This window comes from Platichthys flesus, chromosome 1 (genome assembly GCF_949316205.1).
Source record: "Platichthys flesus chromosome 1, fPlaFle2.1, whole genome shotgun sequence".
Lineage (NCBI taxonomy): Eukaryota > Metazoa > Chordata > Actinopteri > Pleuronectiformes > Pleuronectidae > Platichthys > Platichthys flesus.
Window position 1 is genome coordinate 24,269,614 of NC_084945.1, and position 25,223 is coordinate 24,294,836.

The 25,223-nt window shown below is 41.9% G+C and overlaps 1 protein-coding gene across 2 annotated transcripts in view; it reads right to left on the minus strand.

Moving 5' to 3' along the window:
- ntrk3b (neurotrophic tyrosine kinase, receptor, type 3b) overlaps positions 1–22,268 on the minus strand; it is a 159,281-nt gene extending 137,013 nt beyond the window's left edge. For both annotated transcript variants that reach the window (XM_062389657.1, XM_062389652.1), the window contains exon 1: positions 21,739–22,268. In XM_062389657.1, coding sequence (XP_062245641.1) covers positions 21,739–21,980 — 242 coding nt within the window. In that variant the 5' untranslated portion in view covers positions 21,981–22,268. The remainder of the gene's footprint in view (positions 1–21,738) is intronic.
- Between the last annotated feature and the right edge of the window lie 2,955 nt (positions 22,269–25,223).

Consider the following 25,223-nt stretch of genomic DNA (forward strand, 5'->3'; position numbering starts at 1 on the left):
CAGCTGGTAACTGCTGCATGCCAATGACACCTATGTGATACAGTCAAAACTCCACTAGGACGTCATTATGGGATTAAGACACATGCATGTCTACGAAATGCAACCAGGGTCAGAATACTTGACATTATTTTAATACCTCTTATTGTGAGTATGACCTGAAAATCTGAAAATGATGTTAACATGTAGTGGCTTATTAAAACTGTTGTCTTAAATGAGATCTTATCTGAATACTGGTGTTCATGTAAACTCTAGTGTCGCCTTTCACATAGTCACACAAAATAGTTTTGTCAACTGCAGCTTCAGGTGCTATTTAGCAAGGTACCTCCAGACTACACTCCAAATAACCTGCTCACTTGCCATTAGTAGGAAAAGCCTGGTTTTAACATTCAACAAAGTGATCCTATGTTATCTCATACTAGAGCATAATAAGTGCATAGTATTGTATTAGGTACTTCAGTTAGTTAATAATCAAGATCAGCCATATGCCATTGACAAAATGTGATGGACATGAAAATAATTTAGACGCAACACTATCACTGAAGCATTTCCTCAGTTCAAATGTGTGGCAGATCCGAGATACATGAGTCCCCCAGCAGCACAAACAACAAATATCTTCTGTTTCTTGGTAATCCCCTCTGATTCTGCCCATTGTTTCCAATGCCGCTGTCTGTCTGTGATTTACGACTTTGTTGGGATGATCTTCAAAGCTCGGATCACCGCCTTAATGGGAAAATGTTTAATAAAATAGAATGTCTCTGGTGTGTTCCTGGGATATTGATCTACATTCTGCCTCCCTCTCTGTTTTCATGGAGGCAGAGCCGCACTCTTCTACAGCCTAAACACTTCAGAGTGGGGACGCAGTGGTGAAGTAGCACTCCTCTAGATTAAAGCACACGCCTAACATCAATCAGATAACCTGTTTTACTTTGTGTGTGCGTGCGTGCGTTCCTTTTTTGTTTTTAAAGCTTGACTCACAAGTGTTTGCGAGCTGCATTGTAAAGAGGAGGCGGAATGAAAAGGACACAGAGGAAGTAGCGATGATGAAAAACAGTACAAAGGACGCCGATTCGCTCAACATTTACTGCAGCTGGTAGGCTGGAACAAGTCAATCCTCCTAACCAATCATGGGGGGTATTTGGCATTCAAAGCTTGTAAATGGGAATCAAGTATTTCGTACTCTGCAGTTTCGCTCACTGAGACAAACCCACGCCTGCTACCTCTATGCAAATGCAATCACACGCATAGGAAGACAGATGTAGTCGCTACTTCCTTCCTAATGTATGATCCGATGAAATTAAATCTGCCTTCTAACTGCTGGTCAGAATCTGATTCATAAAATGACGTCCGACATCAGTATTATTATACAAAGCTAACGTGAGTGGTTGGAGGGTCTTTGGACTTCCACCAAATTCAGCTTCATGTCCACGCAGTTACACACAGTGACGGTGTGGAGTACACGTGTATAGGAAGGATGGAGGGCCCTGTGGCTGAGGTAGAGCGGTCAACTGCCAACCAGAAGGTCTACGGTTTGATCCCAACCGTTCCCCTCTGCGTCCCTGTGCAAGATACTGGACCCTAAACAGCCCCTCATAGAAAAAGTGCTGCCCATAGGTGCACTGTATGAATGTGTGTGTGAATGGGTGAATGGTAATAAACTGTACTTGAGGGCGCTTTGAGTGGTCATCAAGACTAGACAACTGCTTTATAAATATAAACCAAATACAAAAGATACAGTATAGAGAGGAATCTATGGGCCACTTCCCTGGCTCATTTCACCCCTGTGTCACAAGACAGAGAGGAAGCATGTTTGCTCAGTGAATCTTCCTTTGATAAATAAAGGTTCAAATTAACAAAATGATTCCATGCTCATATTGGCAGACAGAATTGTCATGGAAACAAATGGGTCCACCTCTCATCCCCGCCGCACTTTTACAGGAAAAATATGAAAACCGGCTAAATTGAGACAATTTGTCTCAATTACATTAACAGCTGAGACTGCGAGCTGGAGAATATGATATCGATATTAAAGTGACAGGCAAAATTGACCAAATTACAGCGATATTAAAAATGATTTGCTCGGTATGAAAACGATGGATTCAGCACTAAGGATAAAGCCCAATTTCTCCAGCTACTGCAACTCAAAATCCATAGGGAGTGAAAAACGGAGGACGGGAGAGAGGGTAGCCTAATAGAGGGACTCCAGTTCAATACAGAGTGAAATGAAAAAATAGCAGGAGTAAAATTTCAGTTGATTTCTGTAGTTATCAGTGGTTTCTCAGGGACTGATTCTCTCGGCAAGAGACGGGCTGACAGCCAGTTGCTTCTACTAAGTGCTGGTCTCTGTGGACGCGGCCATTATAGACTACTACACTATACAGTCCTTTTTGTAGTAGACTAGAAAGATTGTGTGGCTAGTTTCTGTATATGCATCATAGTATATAGTAAAAGAGGCCCACATACACACTCGCATTAGCCTTTAAACCCTTGACTGGACACCTGTCATTAACAATCCCACTGAAAAAACATCTTTTCTTCATCTGCAACATTCCTAAAATCCAATAACCCTCAGAGCCGTTCATTTTTTATGATTTTGAATCAGAGGACAAGACTCATATTATATTCATGATGCGAAAAGTGTTCTCTGAGAGTATTCTTCCTGATTATTAACTTGATTTAATGAGAAACACACACGCACTCACTACGCTAGTGACTAGAATATGCAAAGGCCCTTTAACAAAATGACTTGTCAAACATTGTGAGACTTTATGTGTGTGTCTCACAAAGTGTCACAATCTTTAAGCATTCCTTTTGTTTAAGGGTCTTTGCTTATTCTAGGCACTACCATATAGTGTGTGTGCTTGTGGTTGTGTGTGTGTGTGTTGGCTGATACTTAAGACTTTTGCTCCGGAGACTCTGGCTGGTTTAATTATTTTCTTGTGTCTCTAAAACTCTCTGTGTCTCTCTCAGCTCTCTTCACAGTAAAATATATCCGTCAGCAACATAATCGTCCGGGTCACTTCCTGCATGTGAGAGAGCCGCGGTGTTCTGAAGCCTGGCCAGAGCCATCAGCTCAGAGTGTTTTAGCCCTGCTAATATCCCCAGCCAGGATGCCATCCCATGGCTTGCCCCCAGACGGTTCTGTGTCACCAGTTTGCCGATCCAGCCCCAGGTGGGAACTACCTAAGCCTCTGAGTGCCACCGCTCGCTACAGGCTCAGCCAATCCACAGCAGAGATTTGGCAGGGCTAAACGTCGTGGGAGCATTGGTCCGTGCTCTGAAAGGTATCAACACTTCGCACATGACTGAGCTCAAGCATTTGTGCCCAAAATGAAAATGACTATAATTAGCATGCCATTTTAGCAAGTGTCATCAAGCTATGATCCTCTCCGGATTCAGCTGACTCCGTACGGGAGTTACTCAGCAGTGGCTCAGAGGGCAACGGATCTGCAAATCAACGAATGTCACTTTCAACGCTGTACACCTCCGAGTCCATCAACACTGTCAAACCACATTATCATTACACCAGTAATGCTCAGAAATTAAAAACAGTCCATTTCAAAAGTGCAGACGCGCCCTTTAAGAGCCCGATTAATAAATACTATATTTTATGTATGACATTTAAAGTTTGCTTTGTTTTCATTCAACACAAACTTAAGGTTAAACTTACATGTAAAAACACGGTGTCAGTTACGACGTTTCAAGTCAAATATGAATGTAGGGGCTTCAGGACACTTGGATGACACCACAGGAGGAGTACGGAGGCATGGTATGTTTTTTTGTTTTAGTTTGATCACTTTTGAAAACTGAATCACCGGTTATTTCATTTGAATTGGATTTGGCTGCAACACTGCTTAACCCTGAAACTCGCCAAAAAATGTTGGTGGATAGATAATGAGTGAAATTACATTTTTTTTTGGGTGAACTATCCCTTTAAGCATCGGACGGGCCAGCACCATTACTTTAGTTTGTCACATAATTCTGGAATCAGTGGTTCGAGAAGCAGAGTAGTGCTGCTGTGACGCCTTCGGCCTTCAAATGCAGCCTCTGACGAATGCAGCCCTTAAATGAGACACTAACCCTAACCCCTAATCTGTTTACATTACAGTTAAAACTGTAGTTAGACATATTACTTCACGGAGAGGCATCATGGAAAGATAATATAAAATGCAAACAAGGCATTTGAAGAAGGAAGGGGTGTCCAGGATCAGTGTTTTTCTACTGAAGAGAAGGACTCCCGTGTCCTGCGGACATTGACCTTTGTAAGTTAGCAGAGCTTTAACATACAGGAACAGCTATGACCCACTGCCACACAGAAAGAGTAAGATATATAATATGGGCATGTAAGAGAAAAAACTACATTGAGGCAAAGATAATAAATTATTTACAACACGCAAAAGAAAAACTAATCATAATCACAGATAGGTTTTAGTAGGTTCAAGCCAAATGCCTGGGAGATATAGAAGGATACCACCACAGCAAGAACCTGAGCATGACTCGAGAGGCTTTCTGCTGCTGTCAGCAGTTACACCTCAACTTTTTCGAAGCTCCAGCATCCTGCTGAGCATGATAGCGTTTAATCAAATAAGTGATCGTATAGCCCTGGAGCCCTGCCAGAAATACCATACTGCATGCAAACGTGGCAGACTTAGCACAATTCAGTGTACTCGATATACATCCCATCTGGAGATATACATTATGATTGGAATTATATATATATATGATTTCATCCACACTCGCCAACCACTGCACACACTATTAAGCAACAGACTATGAACATATTGCATGTATTGTTATATCTGTAATTATACTGTGAAAGGGATAGTGCAGTGACAAGACAGAGCAGGTTAGATTGGTTAGGAGAGATTGAACTAAAAGATAGAGGAGACTTTGAGGAGGAAATGAAATGATTCAAGAAGTAGACATAAGGATACAGTCCAATACCACACGCGGCAACATGGTGGAACTGTCCTCCACAACTGTCCCCTTTTTGTTCTTCACCTACTTATCGGCATTTCATCTTTATGTTAGCAAGACACTTTGAGTACCATTTGACTGCCTATCTGATGAAGTAACATTATCTTCAATGTCAAAAACCATTCATTGCTATGATACAGAAAGGGAAGGAAGGGGGAAGCTAAATGTCTACCCCTGCAAGGAGAGAGCGGTGAGGAGAAATGAAGAGCTGAAGTAAAGAGGGACATATTGTGCATTGAGCTGAATTTAAGGGCCTTTGATTACAGATTATGATGCCATCTGTTGTGGATGGTGGTCATACTGTACATGACAGGCAGCATATTCGATACAGGACGCCTGCACCTCCTGCTGCCGCTCCTGTTCATCTTGAATGAAAACACCTCTCTGAAGGCCAGTGGTCCACAGTGGGATAACTCAAACCCTGGCAGAGACAGCGGCGCTCGGCTTACAGCGCGAGGAGTGGATTAAATGTTCCGCGCACGTCCTTCATGGAGCTAGTCTCCTCCAATTTCAGGATATGATAAATGTGCAGCTGAGGGGCATCTCTCCTGGAGAATTCAATTAGGTAAGAAAAGAGAAGAGGATCACAGTGATATTAGAGAGCTGATCGGAGAGCTCCACAGCCCTCCCTGTAATGAACAGCTCCATTCTCCACCGTGACTAGATTGATTTGACTAGCCAAGCTCAGAGTTCATCTCTCTCTTAAAGTCTATCTCAAAAAGGCTCAGTGTCATTCTGGAGGAGAGAAGTTTGAAATTCAGAGTTGGACTGAAATATGAGTGAAGGTTTGAGATTGAGGCCCAGGGGGTGAAGTGTCTGCGTGCTCCAGACATGTAGCGACACCCTCAGATAACCTTTAAAGGAACTTTTCTAACCTGGGAGGACTTGGTGGACTCTTTGAACTCCTCCCCTGATCAATAACCCAGCTCTGTAATTACCTTACACCTCAATTACCAGTTAATTATACTCCGAATGGCCTGTCAGTGTCTTCTGTCTGTGCAAATGGAACTTATTCATCAAAACACCACCATATTAATTGTGGCTGAATAAACATTAGTCTAAAGTGACTACAGAACATTTTGCATTGTGGAATGACCCTGAATGTGTGCATACTGACAACAAGTTCCAACCATTATCATAATTATGAAAATGATATTAATTGCGTCAATCTGTTAAAGTTATGATGTCCTCTCCATTCACCTGTAGTATCACATGTCAGATCTTTATATCTTACATATATATGCAAGATCTTACACTATATATATATATATATATATAAACGAGTGGAGAATCTCCTGCTTTGTTGGAGGCAAACTCTGGACCCAATATTCCGAAGTTCATATCTGGAAACGCCTTATTCAATGTATTACAAGTCTGAAAACATTTTAGAAGTCCCCGTCATTATGTGTTGCTGCAATCTTCGCATCAAATGTTTCTGTTTTCTTGATATGAATTCTTGAAATTAAGGAACTCAACAGCTCCTAACAGTCTCTCACCTTCCTTATCCAGGCAGTCCTATCACCTGATGAGAAAAAATGTAATTACTGGGTTTGGGTTGAGTTACACTCCACTGCACTCCATCCCAGCATTCTGAGGTCTGTCTCTATCTTCCAGTTTACAGCGAAAATGGACAGTTAAAGATCCTCTTTCGTCTCTCTGTTCATTTTCCATTCCTTTATCTGCCCGCTCTTTATCTTCCATTGTGTTCTATCACCCTCCGCTGTCTGGATGCAATGAACTCTGACCTTGCTATAACTGTCTGTTTGTGCTCTAGGATAATGCGTGTTGCCTGGGTGATAATCTCAGCAGAGAGCACTAGCTACATGTCTGAAATGGAAAAAATAAGCACGATTCTGACTCAGCAACTTTATTGCTCTTAGAATAAGTCATCCCATGGACTTTATGATAAATCGTCAGTGGCTTCTTTAGCCATTATATTTCTTAAACCCTCGAGGAGTATAATTGAATTATTTGAATATCAACTATTTCTTTGCTCACTTTGTGGGAGAAAACTGGGCCAAGGATTTAATAGGACTACCTTATGCATGGCCTCCAGGGTGAGACTAAGTCACAAAACATGAATACGTACTTGTAGCAACAACACTGAGATGGAACGATGTAGCAATAAACTCAAAGCTATCGTTAAATGTAAGATTAGGCTTTTTGTTAACACTTTAAGCCTTAGACTTACTGAGTTTAACGCAAGGAAAGTGGTTTATTGCTTGAATTAGTCTAGGACATTAGTAAGGGTTTTATTGACAGTTTATGCATCTCTCATTCTCAAAGTCAGTAGAGTATTAAAGCCCAACATGCACTTAACTTCAAACAATAGATTCCAAGTAACAGGTGCACAGTCTAAAGAGTGAAAGAAACCTTCTTGCGTGACCTAAGGTAGCACAGGGTAATAGCAAAGAGCCGGAAGTTACAGGTCTCTGATGTTATTATGAGAAGTTTATCAAATGTTTTGGTTCCTTGTGAAACTGTGGCAGAGCTAAATAGAATATGACAGGCTGTCATAATCTGCATCATTAATGAAAAACACTAAACAGAAGTAAAATCTTTCAGGATTAAAAAAAGATATCTATAAAAGTAAGTTTAAAGATTTAAATTAACCAAAAGAGATCGAACAGTCAGTGGAATGCTGCCCCCCAGCCGAGGATCCAGTTCTGCAAAGGGTCGATCACCTTTAGTCTAAAGTATGGCCTAAGTAAACAAGGCATAGGAGTTGTCAAGATAAGAAGATATACGGGCCTGTATAATTTAGACATTATTTTGGAAATATTCCTCAGTCGATAAAAACATGAGTGGACTATTTTTCTTCAAGGCTCGAGTAACTATCTAAACTAACCCCTGGTTTTAATGGCTGAATTAAAGGTGGGAGAGAGGGGGCCAAGGACTGGTTGAATTTGAGTTGAGCAGTGTTCAGGGCCAATGATGACAATTTCTCTTTTGTTAGAGTTACATTTAAAAAGGTTTTTGGACATCCAGTTTAGCATGCCAGCCATAAAATTGATTAGTGAGGTGAATTTACTGTGGTCACATGGTTTGAAGGACAGCTACAGTTGTGTGCCATCTGCGTAACTATGGAATGAGATGTTGTGAAAGCGAATAAATGGTCCCAAATGTAAAATGATCCAAACATAAACGATGACTCTGCATAAACCCAGATGTAAGTCAGTGACAGTGTTGTTATATATTTCTTGTACTTGGCAAATCGGATGTTAAGTGCATGTGATCAGATTCAAACTTGAGTTCATCCTCCAGACCCCGACACAATCCACCTCGAGCTTCATGAGGCAGGTTGTGATTGACTTTTCCCAAATGTAAAAATCCTATTTGAATGAGGATATCTGTCCCCAAATATCTGTACCAGTACTTTCACATCAGTGTTGTTATGATAAAGTCTCAACTGAGTTTTCCACGAGGCTGCATTCTTACATCATCATCATCATGTTAACTATAACAGGGCTTTTTCCAAGACATCAAAATCAATGTACAAGAGTTTTGAGCTTTTTCAGGTAATGGATTCTGAAAAATAAAAAATAAAAAGAAATGTCCTCCTTCTTATCTGCTCCTTACATTTCCTCTGAAGGCAATTTTCAGTCATCTCTGTGCATTGTGCCTCGAAAGCTACAATCATCTCACACAACCTTTTTCGGTCACTCTATTTTGAAAAGTGAGATGAGAACTAGAAGGTGGAGTAGAGGACAATTCGATTCTGATGTAGTAGAAGACGATGTGGTATGAGAAAGATGTCTGACGAATTGATTTTATGGAATGATGTGCGTCTGTTAATTAGTCATGAAGGACAGAGGAAGTGACAGAAATCGTTTTCAATTATTTGAAAGACATGTTTGCAGCTTGAAACACACAATCAGACAATACGCAGTTATAGGAAACACTGTAGGCTCAGAACCACACCGGCAAACAGGGGTGTTTTCTGTGAATACCAGGAATTAGTCTCGTGGGAAATTAAAGCAAAAGGTTAAGCTGTATCGTGTGTGTGTGTGTGTGTGTGTGTGTGTGTGTGTGTGTGTGTGTGTGTGTGCGTGCGTGTGTGCGTGTGTGTGTGTGTGTGTGTGTGTGTGTGTGTGACACTTCTCCACCTGAGTCCTCGTGCTAATTAGAACTCTTGATAAATTAGCGTTCCTATGTTGACTAAGGACTCTGACAGGAGGAATTCACACTTGCGTTAGAGGAGCGAGGCTCATGGTAGGATTTAGATTCAGCCCTGATGATATTTATCCAGGTGTAAAAATAACTGAGTGAATGTGTCCTGTTTTGGGGAGTAAAACCCTGTGAGGGGCGCTGCTGAGACAAAACAGCTCTATCATCTCCTCAAAACAAAGCATGAAAGAGGCTCTGTGCTCAAAGCTGTATTTTCAAATTTCACCTCTCAACGGTTAAGATCAGAGGTGCCTTCATCCTGACAGGCTGAATGCAGGTAGTGGTTTTTAAAGGAGACTGATTACACATTTCAGTTTATGTAAGCACACATGCTCTTCAACAAGGTGATATTAAAAACGATCAGTGGACGAGCTCCTAACGTTTTACCTCCAGCTGTTCCACCAGCAGGATGCTGCATCTAAATGCTAAAAGCTTCAAATATCAGATTTTAACTGAGCTTAAAACACACCCTCTAGATAAAGAGAGGAAATTACAAAGGTTGAAGGAAGCCATTTTAATATATGCTCTAACGTGAAGGGCTGTGGACTGGGCACACCTTTCTTTTCTTTGATAAGAATTGGCGGCGTAATACATGACTTTCACGAGATTGCATATATATTTGATTGCGAAACATACAACATCTACCTTATATGCATATATATATATATATATATATATATATATACATATACACAAGATTTTGCATATAATGAACAGCCAAACATCCAAATATTGAAACATTACAACAAAGCCCTCGTGTAAAAATAATTCAGTAACCTTAGAACCAATCTGGCAGACCCACAGTACTGGCACAATTCATTATCCAGTAAATATAATGATAATATAATAAAAACTAAATTTGTATGAAATAAATAATGTTCTATCTGATGACCACTCTGGAAATAGAGTTGTTGCCTTCTTGTTGAGAGCTACAAGAAGTTTGATTGAGTTGCAGCAAGGAGTCAGTGAGAATCTCATAAAATATCTATGCAAGACAGCAAACAACTGTAGTTGCTTTACTTTAGATAGATAGGTTTTTTATTTCATTATTAATAACACAAGGGACGCTATCTATGATTCCCATAAAGTCACGTTTCTTATTCTATTTCTGGTTATAATTTTCATTATTCACAGCAAAAAGCTCTCAGCTAATTCGAACATTTTCAAACTGTGAATTTGCAGAGCAGGCTCCATTAAGTGAAGGTGTGAAGGCAACCAAGGGAACCGTATCTCTAAGAGCTGTCTTAACAATCAGGAGCAGTTCAATTGTAGGCTGCTACGTGCACTGGTGCCATCCTAATAATAATTCCAAAAGGTGGACTACAGTTTCAGTGTTTGGCAGAAGAATCCTTTCATTAAAACACAACACACCAGGATTGAAAAGTCACATGTTTCTATCTCTCTGGGTGAATACGCTCAAGTGGTCGATGTTAAATACCTTCCAAAATGTCCATGTTTTCTGATTGAGATGTGAAATGTAATAACATCTAGTCCTCACAAATGTCTACAGTGTCAACCAATTACCTCCTGTACGAAGGATGGAACTAGCAGGGGATAGAACTCAAAGTTGCTGCATAATTGATTTGTTTACTATTTCTCCTCCTGCTTCCATTTAAGCAACTGCTTCTCTCATACACACTCACACACTCACACTCTCTCTCTCTGTATTACACACATACATACTGCCTCAAAATGAGGGTCCATGAGCCTACGCCTAATCCGTGCAGCCAGACAGATTAACCTCAGGACACGTCTCATCAGTCTACAAGAAGATATAAAGCCTTGACAGTTTGCTGTAACCCCTCTGTGCATGTTTTACAAATGCTCCTGAACGTATCATGAGTGATATTCCTAAACACATACTGTACATGTCGATTGATGACCTGTGGGCCTACTAATCAAAAAGGACCAGGTACCTGGACCATCGGTGCCTGGGAAATCACTCAAACAACCATAAACAGGCATAAAATGCACACAGACGTAAAAGCATACACCACTAACGCCTGTGCAACACTTGGTGCATATGCAGCGGGTTACAGCTCAATTATTGTTCTGTCACATCTCACGGGCGTCTGCTATTCACACCCTGACGTGTGTCTGCATCTGTTCGACAGTTTCCAGAGACCTTGAAACTGTGTTGAAGACATTTTTCTTTGTATATTTAGCTGTTAGGTGCAAGCACTGAGCAGAGAAAATAGACCAGACCCCGATTCTCTTAAAGAGCAGAAAGAGGCGCAGAAAAATGACCGCAGAAACATACTAAATAACTATTTAGAAAGACAGAAAAAGACATTTCTCAAGTATTAATGTCATATAATCTATGAAGGGTGGGGGGTGGCTTTTATTTTTCTGAGCCCTCCTGCGATTTGTCTCAGAATCTGTACTTTCAAAAAGGCCTATATATTAGACCGTATTAAAAGTTAAATAACTATTTAGGAAACATAAAGCCCTAACAAGGTGCCATTCCACAGGACAGGAATCTGAACATCACCAAACATTCATCACTGACACTTTTTCTCCTCTGTAAAATAACCAAAGGGGAACACGTTGATCTTTGCAGTAACAATAAACACATTGGTGATGCCTGACAGGTGATGGCTTCCTCTGGAAATAAGAAGCCTCCAGAGTTCACAGTGTCAACTGTAGACAGCTGCCGCCGCAAGTCCCTTCTCTTGACTGACGGGCCAGCCTGTTTCTCCATCAAAGTCTTGTCAAAGGAGAGATGGCGCTGTTCCTCATGGAGGCTAATTTTGCCAGAGCAACAAATTAGTTGACTCCCAAAGGTACCACCGCTCCTGCCATAATGTATGCACTCGTGGCTGTGCTTGTTTTTTTAGCACTGTTGACTCTGTTGACACCGAGTCACATCATGTGGGGACCTTGTGTTATTAATAAATTACACACCAACCACAGTACTGCATGAAGTGCATGAAATGTGGAATGATGAAATTTTCTGAAATCTCCTGTGTCCCGATGATGGCTGTATAAGGTCAAACTTTGTCTGTTACCAATTTAGCGATGCAAATGGGCCAGAAATATTTTGTATATTACACAAATAAATATATAGCACGTAGCTATGAAAAACTTCAGTTATCTAAGCTGTTAAAGCAAAGGTTCCATTAACCCTTATTAATCTTGTTAAAAATTAAAGCCAAAGTATTTTGCCAAAGAACTTGAAGCATTGAAGCAGCTACAATAATGTGTCTCTAAATTTATCAGCAATGCGGCACCTCATTCGACCTATTCACTTTTGTTTTTAGTATGCAACTGAATAACAATAGCCTTTAAAATAGCAAAAGCCTTTAAAGTACGCCTGGTGGCGAGAGTCCATGGTTGCTGAAGAAGAATTGTAAAACAAAAAAATAAGATTTCTAAAATTTTTTATGGTTTGTTTTTAAAAGCAATAGTTTGACAGGAAAAACACCAACATTATTTATGCAAAAATTATTTCCAAACCATGATTAGTGTAGCTAGCACACAGTAGTATGAAAGGACCGTGTGGTTTGTTCGCTTTACTATTACATGAACGTTACTGTCTGACTGTGTCGGGTAAAGCTCCAAAGAGCTCAGGTACTTCTTAATAAGATGACATTTTTAACCAGTCAAGGTAGATGAAGAGTGACTGCGATATTGTCAAGATGAGTAGCAAGGTCGTTGCACCAACAGGGAGCCAGTTGGGAGAGGAGTTGAGTCCCGGAGGACCATTTAGTATAAATGTGTTCTCATCTGCCTCCACACAAAGCTCCGTCAGGGTCTTAAAAACCCTCCTGCTGTTCTCCAGGCCTGTACGGCAACAGAAAGGCTTCGGCTCGCTGAGAATGACCGGTGAGGCCGGCTGAACGGCCTGCCATGTCCATAATGTTTTGATGTAGTGCCATACGCACCAATAGTCACACAGAACAGAGAAAATACAGATATCAGAGGTAATCAATAAGTAAAAGCCGTTATTGCCCTCCTGGCCCAAATATAATAATTCTCCCTGCTTTCTGGGAAATATGGACGTACATTAGTGCCGCAAATGCTTTATCCTGTCCCCACAGCTGATGATGTTGGTTGTCAAAGCTAAACAACCAGGATTTTAAAGCCATTAATTCATTATGAGTGTTTACCACGCAAACATCGGAGCACATATTGCCTCAAGAGATAGTAAATGGATGGATAGATGGGGACAGGGAAGGGCAGCTCGCTGCGCTTATCTCAGTAATGTACTGCTTTGCTAATGTCTGAGAAAGAAATCGCAAAAACACAAAGCACTTAACTTTTTTGAAAGAAAGAGTTTTTGTAGCTCAGAGCTTACCAAATGGCGGTGGCCGAAAATAAAAGAAATAATAAAAAAATAACCAGAATACTGGGAAGAAGGCTGGGATACGCTCCAGGCCCCAAACGACCCTAAACAGCCATTTGAGGTCACAGTCTTACACGATGAAGCGGGATTGTAAAGCAGGCAGTTACAATCAATACAGGACTGCAGATGAATGGAATATGCACAGAGATTAACAATAAATGTATTCCTATTAATATTGATTCACAAAAAATAATGGACAATGCCTCTGCATAGCTCGCACCCCCATGCGCACTGTAAAGGAAAACATGGCTGAAGCTAAGTGAGGGCTGAGAGAGCTACATTATTCACAGAGCTCTGGCAGTCATCACTGACATGAACGGCAGTGGGGTGACTCATCCTACTTGATAATATATGATGATTTATGTTTTTATTTTTGAAACACAAAACACCTCACATGAATAATAAGCAGTAGCTTCATAAGGAGACGGGAGAGAAGGAAGGGAGGCAGGCGGGGGAATCTGCTGTGACGGCTGATGGGAGTCGACACAAGTGCAACGGACATGGCGGCGGTCAGACATACCTCCTCACCTGGGAGGAGGTTATCGCTGAGGATATTAACAATGCATAGTGTGTGTGTGAGACAGAGAGAGAGAGAATGAGAGGTTCTAAGACACCGACACCTCACGGTATGAATCATCCATCAGTATCATGCAGAAGAAGGAATTAGCTGTAATGCTGCTTTCAGTGTGCCTTCACTAAGCCTCAGATACCATATTTAAACATGATTAACTGTAATAAACCTTCAGTAAAGCTCTTGCTACCTGATTAGACTTAAAAATGTCTGCCTTTAGATATCTGACAGCAGCCAGTACACTTCATAATTGTGAATAAGCACTGAGCAGTCACATGCTACATTATTCCTAAAAAAAAATCCAGCAAAAGCCAGTGCATGTAAATATATGTAAATTGATTGAGTGTAAAACCATGAAAGTATTTCCGGTGTGTCTATTTTTTTTTTACGTGCTGCTTTGGAACAAATTGCAGTTTAAATAGGTAGATGCGTGATTTTTTTTCTTCTGTACACTTAAATCCCCCACATCCGACACAACAAACTGTTGCACACAGTAGCACCACTTACTCATAATCTGCTGTATAAAGGAAGAAGCTAAATGTCAACAGAAAGCCCCGGGGATGCTGCTGTAAGGCTTTAAAGGGTCTTTCAAATTCCGGTCGAAACAGCGGAGCCTTCTGTATTTTTCACCCGTCGATCCTCAAAGCGTCTTTTGATTGTTAAGGGGGTGGGGGGGGGGTGGGCTTCATCAGTATGCAACTTTTAAGGCACCAGGGCTGCCTGCAGATGCGGGAGTTGAGGCGGTGGGGGCGTGGGAGAGCCTGGGTCAGTCACGTGGCCTGGACTTCTCACAGCATATTGCATGTAGAGGATCTGAACGAAAAAAACGCCGCTCTCTCCCCGTAATTCTCAGATGGCAGCCGTGACCTACTTTCCACAAAGACAGGCTCATGCAAACTTGATGATATGCTTATAACAGTGGAGCTCGTTGTGCACTGCCTGAGGTGAGCCTCGCAATGCGGAGGCAGCAGGGGGTCCGTATGGTGAGAACCAACGGGCAGGATGTGTGTTAGCAACCTCGTCCTGGGTGGTTAAGTGACATTAGTCGGGATGACACTGAGGCATCATGGGACTAGAGATGGACCAAGGGGGTTTAAAGGTTGTCAAGATCCACTGTATCCTAAGTGCAAACCCCTTAATCAGAAGGAGATGCTATAGCAAACAATAGGCCAGTAATTCATTTATGTATCTAAATAGCTCTCTGATAAAACTTCCCGTATGAGCAGGTAAGAATGCGTACATAATAAACGCATTTCACTACAGATAGAAATATTTTATACATACATATATAAAAAGCCGATATCCAAGGCTGGTGTCAGACAGGTGTACAACTCCGAGCTATGTTCTTCACGAGCAGCTCACGGAGGGTAAGTGAGGTTTAGGTATCATTTACCTGTGCCTTCAAAAGACACTAACACACCAAAAACTGCAGATCACACAAAGAAACCCCTGCAGGCTTGTAAACACCTCACCCCTTAAGAAGAGAGGAGGGGGAAAAAGGCTCAATAAATGGAAACCACGAATAGGAACATCAAGGTGACAGCTAGAAATAAATCGAGTTGACAAACAGATCCAGGTGAGCTGGGCATCAGAAACCCAGACATCAAAACTTCACACAGCGAAGAAGAGAACAAAGACAGAGCGGTGGATATGAAGCAGGGGGAGGTGATGCATGATGGGGAAATAAAATAAGTATACCAGCAGCGAGGAGGGGAAGGGAGTACTGTTTACAGAGAGAGTAAAGGTTTGAGAGTGCATGTTGCTGCAGAAGGGGAAAAAAAAGGCTGCTAATGTCCGTCTGACATGGCAGATTAGGGGGCGGAACAAACCCTTTGACTGTGCTCCAGCTCTGTGGGCCTGGGAAACCCTGGAAGTTGTCAGTTATTTCCCCAAAAGACATTAATCACATCATTATGAGCCGTACAGAGTATCGGACATTCATGCAGTCAGGCTGCAAGAGAATTGTTATCAAGTAAATTACATTTCATGATAAGAGTCCAAACGTTTTTAGTATGATTATCTGTTGTGTTTTGTGTTAAGCAGCTTTAGTATGTCACTGTTTTCCTGCATCTCTTTTATGATTTATGTCTGTGATGGAGAATGCTTCTGACACACAACCCTTCTACGGAGCTTTATAAGCATGGATATGGCAAATGCTACTTAAAGTAGTAACATACTGTATTTTACTATATATTTTATAATTTGACTTGTTCAATGGTTCAAAGGGCACCTGCACCAATCATTGTGGCTGAGGGCTGTTAGCTGATTACTCCTCTGGTTTAAATGGCAGCATCAGAGCTACCACAGAGGAGAGACACAAAGTGACCTGAAGTGAGAGACATGCAGAGGAACACGAGGACAGACTAAAGGAGGCACACAGGAGACTGTTCATGAGACAGAAACCTAGCTGAGCTGCCAACTGGAAAGTTTGTGTTTAGTTTGATTCCTGTTTGTTCATGTCTTTAAGAAATAAAGATGCTGAAAAGCAACTGGTTTGTCTCGGGCTGTTGCTGGGAGACTCCGGTGGCATTGGCGATTCCCGCATATGCATTTCCGATGAATTAGTCCAATCCTTTTCCTTTATACGAGCGTACATACCTGCCTCTGCGTGATTTCTCATCACTACGAGTATGACTCAGCACATTAAATTTGAAAGGAAAAGTTGAGGTAGTTGTATAATATCCTCTGTAGCTCAAAAAGCCCTGAAGTCTTGGTAAAGACTTGAGAAGTCTTGAAGCCAGCTTTACAAACTGGAGACTTGAAAGAAAAGGACACACATCAGCCAGGGAGGGTCAAAAAATGACACAACCAAGTTTGATAAAGGGCATTTTTGGACATAGACCAATTGGGTCTCAAATTCCAGACATCTGAGCTAGCACTGCTAATTTCAAGCATTTGTTTTCTAAATTTGCCTCTTGAAGGTTTTCCCGAATTATGTAATAGCAATGCTGAATTACTCGAGTGGCCCTTTAAAATATCTCAAAAGGTTTGAAAGACCTTTTTCAATCCCGGTTCAATTGGTACTCCACTTCAGCAAAGACTCTCATTTGAACAGGAAATACTCCACTTGTGACAACAGTTTCAGTGAAATTCTATACAGGTTTGCTTATCTATTCCCATTCAGAAGCCTTATGCAAGACCTGCAGTATACAGCAGGTATTGAAGTTTCTACTGGTCTCACACACACACACACACACAATCAAAATATGTGGGCTGCACTGGAGTTCTGAAGGGGCAGAGAAAAAACGTTGAATTTATGTAACGGAGTAATGCTCGGTGCTGGAACCAGGGGGCACTACCAACCCACACAGGTCATCTAAATGGACCTGTGAAACATTCCTGTGTGAAACAGGTGTCCTTGGCAGCATCAGCAAGCTGGCAGGTCTCATGTAAGATTTGTAGTTGAAGGTGTTCACAGATCGATAGTTTAGAGCAGTGCTGAGCTGCTTTAAAATTTGAAAACTGTGAAAAAGGAGAGATGCAACTTCTCAAAAATCATTCTGACTAATCGGTGCAACTCCTATTGATCCAAAGTGTATAGGTGTATCTACTGATGTACCAGCTTTAATTTTTCTATTGCTCTTTTAAACACCTTCCATCCAATTTTTTTATTATATAATATGACATAAAGGGAATTTTTTTATTTCCCTTCCTCAACATGGAGGTCAGAGATCAAGGGCTGTTTCATCATTCTGTTCCTTCATTCTATTCAGATTCTCTCTGATCCAATGTCCCTGCTCTAGCTTCGTTCCAAAGTGTGGCGTCTAACACTTGAAGGTGACACTTCCTTTATATTAAAAGATTAATCAATTTAAATATAACATTAAGAGGAATTTAAAGGGTAACATAAGTCTTTGGAAATGAGAAGGCACAGACTTTAACGGAGTGGATCATGAAGATTTAAAGATATTAAATGATAAACTTCAAGCCATATTTGTGCTAGGTAGACAAACAGTGAAGCATTTTGAGTTTGGAGCTCTCTTTTGCAGATAAACAGATGACAATTTTACAATTCCACAAATTGAGCAAAGAGTTGGCATTACAAAAGCCAAAAGTACGATTCAAAGACAAACTGAGGAATTCAGTTTTTTACATTCACTTATAAAGAAACACGCGTCAATATTAATAGATTTAGTATTGTTACATGAGGAGGAAAAGGGGGGGAATGCTAAAAAACATTATGTATTTTTATGTCTTGAAACAACAAAAGTTGAACACAATTGAGAAAAATGAATGGCTATGAGCTAATGATAGGCTTAACATTACAGTGAATACATTGTTGTTAACATTCCATAATTTTACTATCAACTCAGTGCAGATTTCCCAGAGAATTATGGGAAGTTTTGTTGGACCAGTAAATTGCACAATGTTTCACTTCCAAGAAAATCTGCAAATTCTGTGAACAAGTAGGAAACCATGTAATTGGCTGTAAAATTGAGATATGGCCTAATTTTTGTGTCTGAACATCCTGAAATGAATAATTTTCTTGCTCACAAGACAAAAATTATAATTATTAAATAATGATTTCAGGATGTCAGGGGCTCCACATTTACATTTGTACGATTTTGATGGAATGTTAATGAATACAGATCAGTCCCTGTAGGATATTTATGAGAATATTTCCCTACATTACCATACGAAAATAAGATATTAATAATGTAAAATACACAAAGTAATAGACCTTCTGCTACCACAGGTTCAGTTGTGTAGCTTACTAGGTTACGTACACTAACTCTCACAAAATTATTAAATAGTTTTGCAGCAGGTTCAGCAGCGAATGAAAAGACATTGCTGAATACAAACGCTCAGACGTCAGAGTTGAACGGAGGCATTAGGGAATGAAGTGGAGAGAGATGACTGCGGGGCGAGTTTTCTCTGAATAACAGGCATTTAGCGACGCCACGGTGATGACGGCACAGACTGGTGTGACACTTCAGCCTCCCCTTGCTAACCAGCCTCTCGTCAGTTCAGAAACAGGACAACAAAATGAATCCAAACCTCAAGCCGACGCCAGAGGTGGAAACACTGATTGGATCCAGCTAAGAAATGAGCACCTTTGATCAGAACCGTGCTCTCTCTCTTTCTCACACACACACACACACCCACAAACACACACACACAAACCTGTCAAATGCCTCAGCTGCTCTCACAAAACAGTTTTTTTTCTTCAAGTATCACAGCAAGGCCTTATCTTATCCACTTCAAACACTGATGCCTCTTGTGATGAATCTCTAATGCGAGAGAAATGGAAAACTATTATCTGAACTTGGCAGTTTTCTTTGGCTGGCCAATCCTCCCTCAGTTCCTGCTAGGAGCCCTCGCTCTACTTTCTATCTCCTAAATTGGCCCCATCTCTCTGTTTCCCTCGTGATGAATGAAATAGACTTCTTGTTAGCAAATTGCACGCTTCTCACACCTCACAAAGAGATGGAGCCGCGAGGACAATTTGTGCTGTTTGTGGGCTCACGCACTGACTACACAGTTTTAATTTTGATGAGCACGTTTGCCGGCCAGATATTAAAATGAGTGTCGAGCAATTAACCTCTGTTGTTAATGAGACATGTTTATTTATATGTTTCAGTGGGCACGATATATATTTATCAAATGTGTTTGTTTGCTATTGTTCTTGACAATTGATTAATTATGTACATGTTAATGCTAAATTACTATATAATGATGTGTCCATGTTTAGTCCTCTATCAGATTTCACACCAGCTCTACAAATTATCAGGCCTGTGCTGTTTGAATACGTATCAGACGTGCACACTGATGAGACACAGGGCGGTGAGCTCTCTGATAAGCTGTCATTGAGCCGTGGTGGTGCTGGGTGGAGGTTGCCGTTGGGCTGAGCAGCAAGAAAACAACCAGCCTGCTGGCCAGGGACCATAAAATGGACAATTAGTACTGGGTCAATTGCATTGGGGGTTTCTCAAAGGCACGAAGGCAAATCACGGGTGACTTTGTTCTCGTAACCAAACGAATTCTGGCATTTTTAAGTGAAAAATGCACGAGCTAGATTATCCTACTGTTGAACCCAGTGAGCGGGAGCAGAGGGAAATGGCTGGATAATGAATGGAGCAGGTTTCACAAGGAGAAAATCCTTATCTGAGAGGGGGGGGGGTGGGGGGGTCACTCTGGGGCCACAATAATCACTCATTGGGTGCTGTGCCCTCCGACCCTTCATCTCTTCACCATGCATAGGTCCAAATGTGGCCGGCCCTTATTATGAGCCCCGTTCTTTTTGACAAAGAAGCCTGTCTGATAAAACAGTCACGTAAACGGCTCCAGTGCTGTAAAGGGCACTAGCTGCCGGTGTATAAAGGAGTACCAGGCTACCCTCTAGTGGCGCAGAGAGGCGATGGACCGTGTCACCAAATAAGTTGTTGTCTCCCTCAAACGGATGGAGGGTAAACGGGATACCAGGACTGATGGGGAGGGGGAGGGGGGGGGGGGGGGGGGGGGGGAGAGAGTCCTTTGTGGCGAGGCCGTGCAGGGAATTCCAGCGCTTCGTTGAAGGGAGATGTTGACTTTATATGTAAATCACCCCCATCGACACCAGAGCTCTTATTTTAAGGCCCAAGCTCCATCTCTCCCACTCTCTCTCTCTCTTCTTTTTTTCCTCCACTGACTTTTCAAGAAAGAAAGCTTTGATGTTGACAGGAGGGATCGATGCCAGCAAGAGAGGGGGGGAGAGAGAGAGAGCGAGAGAGAGAGAGAGAGAGAGAGAGAGAGAGAGAGAGAGAGAGAGAGAGAGAGAGAGAGAGAGAGAGAGAGAGAGAGAGGGGGTTGAGAGGATGCAGAATGAAAATGTACTTCTGGGGGTGGGTGTATGTGGGTGGTTATGGTGGTGGTGGTGGTGTGGGGGGGTATTTGGAGAGTGTGCCGTCATCACAGCTCCTCTGTTTTAAAGGAAGCACTTCATGAATGCCCAGAACGCCGCGCGCCCGGGCTACGTGTTCGTCTGTGTAGGACAAAAAAATTAAAATAAAGGATGAAGCGCCACAAGTGACGTTTCCAGCTCCCCCTCCTCCCCCCCCCCCCACGCACCCGCATCATCTGGGCATAATAAAGTTGGTCGGGTCGCCTCGGTCCCGGAGGATGCGGGGCTGAGAAGTATCTGGTTGACCTTACTGCGCCATTTATTTCTGTTTCATTTGGCACAATCTGTCGGAGCAGTTGCTGTGCGCGGGGACGTGAATGAAAGTGAATGGGTGATCTGAGGTTCTCCGCAACGTCCTTCTGTCATTTAGCTTCAGGCCTGCGGTGCCGCTGCGGAGGAGCAACTTTATGGACGCACACGCACACACACACACACACACATACACACACGCACGCACACATAAGGATGAAGAAACCCGACATTCACCACCAGCCAGGCTCAAGATCAAGTTAGCACGTCCAGCAAGGTTGCAAAGGATTTTTTTTCTTATTGTGCAGAGGAGGCAGCAGGAGCGCATTGACCCTCACACACACGATCAGCCCAATAAACGTGGATTTATCACCAAACGCCAGCGAACACCCTGATGGAGGCGCAGAAAAGTCTCAGGATGAAAGATAAGGAGCCAACAAGTCAGATCGGTGCAGGAAAAAAAAAACAGCAACAGCCACCCAGAGCGCATAGACGCCTCATGTGTGATCAATTAATGATTCAAAACGCACGGCAGGATCCGCATCTACTTACATAGTGGAGATGTTTTTGAATAACTCTGCTATGTCAACACTGGTCCCATTGTTCCCAGTGTCCTGCAGGGCGAGTAAAGGGAAAAACCTGCCGCTGTCGGACTTATTGCAATAGATCTCTGTTTGAGAGCAGCTGCAGGTCGGCGGGCAGTCCAGCATGGAGCTCAGATAGTCCTGGAAAACACTCATCAGGAACAAAACCCTCCACCAGCAAATCCGGATCGAGTGAAACCATAGATCCATGTCTCCGGGTAAATCGGGGGTCGGGAGAAGACGAGGTCCCGATGTCCTCTGCGTTCGAACAGAACAGGAGAGAGGAGAGGAGGAGAGTGGGAGGAAGGAAGGAAGGAAAGAAGGAGGAGGATGGTGGTGCGTCTGTACAGAGGATGCTCTATGTGAGCCTTTCCGTGGATGGATGCTGTAGTGTCCTTGCGCGTCAGAGATTGGGTGAAAAGGAGGGGAGGGGGTGGGGGGCGAAAGAAAGAAAGAAAAAATAGATGCAACAGAAAAAAAGAGAACGGAAATCAAGACGAGCAGGGCGAAATAATAAGGCGAGGCTCCGGTCGTCTTTTCAGCCTCAGATTCATGGTGTTTCCCGGAGTAACGCGCTGCTAGTGTCGACGTCTCTCTCCCCGAGCAGGACCAGGACGACTGGCTGGAGAGCTGGGAGACACAGAATGAGAAGTTGGGGCACCAAGTCCCTCCCACCGGCTACAGTCATACTGACACCTGCAGAAACTGCATGCTATCCTCAGTGATCCCCCTCGTCATGTGACTGAGTCTGTGCTGCAAACTCAATATACGAACCAGTCAAATACAGATGAAGGGTTGGTGCAGTTAAATCAGTCACGAAGAAATTGATAAATAACGGTTCGACAGAAAGAAGAAAAGTCTACATGTGCAAAGTTAATGTTAAACTTTATTGAAGAGCACAGTTACAAAGTGCCAAACCATAGATTGGAAATCATATATGCAAGCCTCCGTCAAGGCCCATAATGGTACTCATTATGAAACCACATTTAAATCTACTAAATACAGATTTTTATTTGGATCTGCATTAGATTACACAAAATGATAAACACTATATGATGTGATTTTTTCATCAAGAATCTTGAATGAATCCCTGGGAATGGTTTCTTTCTTGGCCCATGTCCATCCAAGTATCGTGGAAATCTGTACTGCAGTTTTTGTGTATTTAAACCAGTCAACAGACAAACCAATGGAGAGGGCTTAACACGTAACCTCTCTGGCTGAGGCAATAAAGACCCACTCATGCTGCTTTACTCGTTTGCCAATGGTGCATCTAAATACTGACTTTGGGAGATGGCAAATGATGGCAAATACCAACGCAGACATGCCTTTCCTATCGAATAGATTTACATCACTTTGAGATCTGTTTTTATTTTGACATTAAAGGCTTGTTCTGTGTCGATCCGTGTCCAAAAGACACATCAAATCTACTTTGATTCAATGTTTAACTCAATAAAACATGAAAACTTAAAAGTGGAGTAAATCCTGTGTGTTTATAGGCACAGCAACTGTCGCACCCTGCAGTCTATAAGTGTCCATACATTTCTCTTTATTAAAGGCATTTAATGTAGCCCCTGGAATATGAATGCAGATTTTTTACTAGGTATTTTCATTAATTTTGTTTTACATAATCTCCTATAAAGCTGGAACTGTTTATGGCTAAGTCTGAACCACTGTCTTCATTCACTGGTTTAGAAGTGAATCTAGTAGCACCTTATTATACCGAGTAGCAAATTTAACATTTTTGGAATGAAAAATAAGGTTTTGTTTGGCTGTCTCTTCATTTGACTCGATGACCCTCTCACACTGAAAACCTGCATGATTTTCAAATATAATTATCAAGGTAGTTTTGAATCAAACAAAATCTATGTTGTTCTGTGTTGGTTATCTGAGAGACCTCAAGCAAAGCACCTTGCTCTGATATTCTGACAGAGCTTGTGTAACACAACTCATTATGAATTTAACATTTGAATGACGTGCCATATTTGCATTGATTACAGATTATTTTCACAAATGCTATTTGCCTCTATGCATAGTAATCAGATTACAAAATTCTACCATTGTACTGTAGGCTATTGAACTGTGGAACATTATCCTAGTTTGTCTTTGCTATCAAATCCCCAAGTGTCATACCCATTGTGGCCAGAAATTGCTTTTGTTGATTCAACTTTATAAAAATAGAGGGAAGTCTAATTATATGTGAATGACAAGTTTTTATTTATATAAAGATAATTTTTGGATGACAGTATGAACACCCAGTCATAGTCCCTTTGATCTTATCTGAGATGAAGGTCTTTTCAAGTGGCGTCAAGAGGTCTATCAAAATGTGACTGGTTCCTAAGATGGTGCCAAGTCACCTGGTCCCCTCCTGAAGTTCTATCTGTCTTGAAATATTTCCATTAATGAAGTTTGAAAAGGTAATTAAAGACAGTTCCCTCTCAAATCAAATGAGAATAAGTGAATCCGTCACCCTCCTCTTCCATTTCATTTCCAGGAGCCATTGCGGAGTTTCAAAATCTCCCAGGCTATGGGCCAATCACCCGCAATATCTGAAGTTTCCCTTTCAAACAGACTGCAATCACTGGGAGAGCCAACCGCCGTTAGAAGCCAAGCTACACCAAACCACCATCTTACTTCTTCTGACACAATCAGTTATCATCCTTAATTGATCGTGAGCCATGCACGAACCCTCTCTTATTCAAAGTGTCTGTTTGCTGCGACATGCACCTCCCTTCAGTGCTTTACCAGCTCAGCTGGTCTCTGAGAATCAATCGGGAACACCCAATATAAGTCTACATCCTTCAAAGGGGGTTGTTGAAGATGAAGGGCTGTATGGGCAGAGCATGAGGTTGCAAAGGACTAATTAAGTGAAGGGAGGGTTGCGCTGTCTCTCCAAACTGAGCAACTTAAAAGACGACACTCTCTCAGATCTTTTGAACCCCAAAGAAAGGAGGAAAAGGAGAGTCTGCATCATCGAGCCAGAGCGGATCAGTACCATTGTTTCACACAGGGACGGGGAATTTCCCATCAGGTGCAGTTTCTGCATTTCTTTTAAAAATAAAATATCATAAAGCTTTGAACATATCATTATAACATCAAAACTAATATGATTTATGTCATCTTTTCTCTTTAATGGGGCGTCTGATGTCAGATAGTTGTGATGATGCTGCTCACAGTTGTTTTGCCAGGTTCGGGTCAGTCAGTCTTGAGCGAACTAAGAATAGTTTTTAAAACATTGTCATGAACATAGATGAAAACTGCTCCTCCTCAGAATGTGAAAAGGCCCAGGATGTAGTCTGTAGAACCTGCACAGAGAGAGGTTATTGTAAACGGCTTTGGGCTCATTGTCAAACTATGAATTAATGTTGTAGGTCGTCAGGCTCATATCACCTTCAACATTAACAGTGTAGCAAATGTGTTCAGTACTTCCATTCATGTTCAGAAAACTCAGTAACA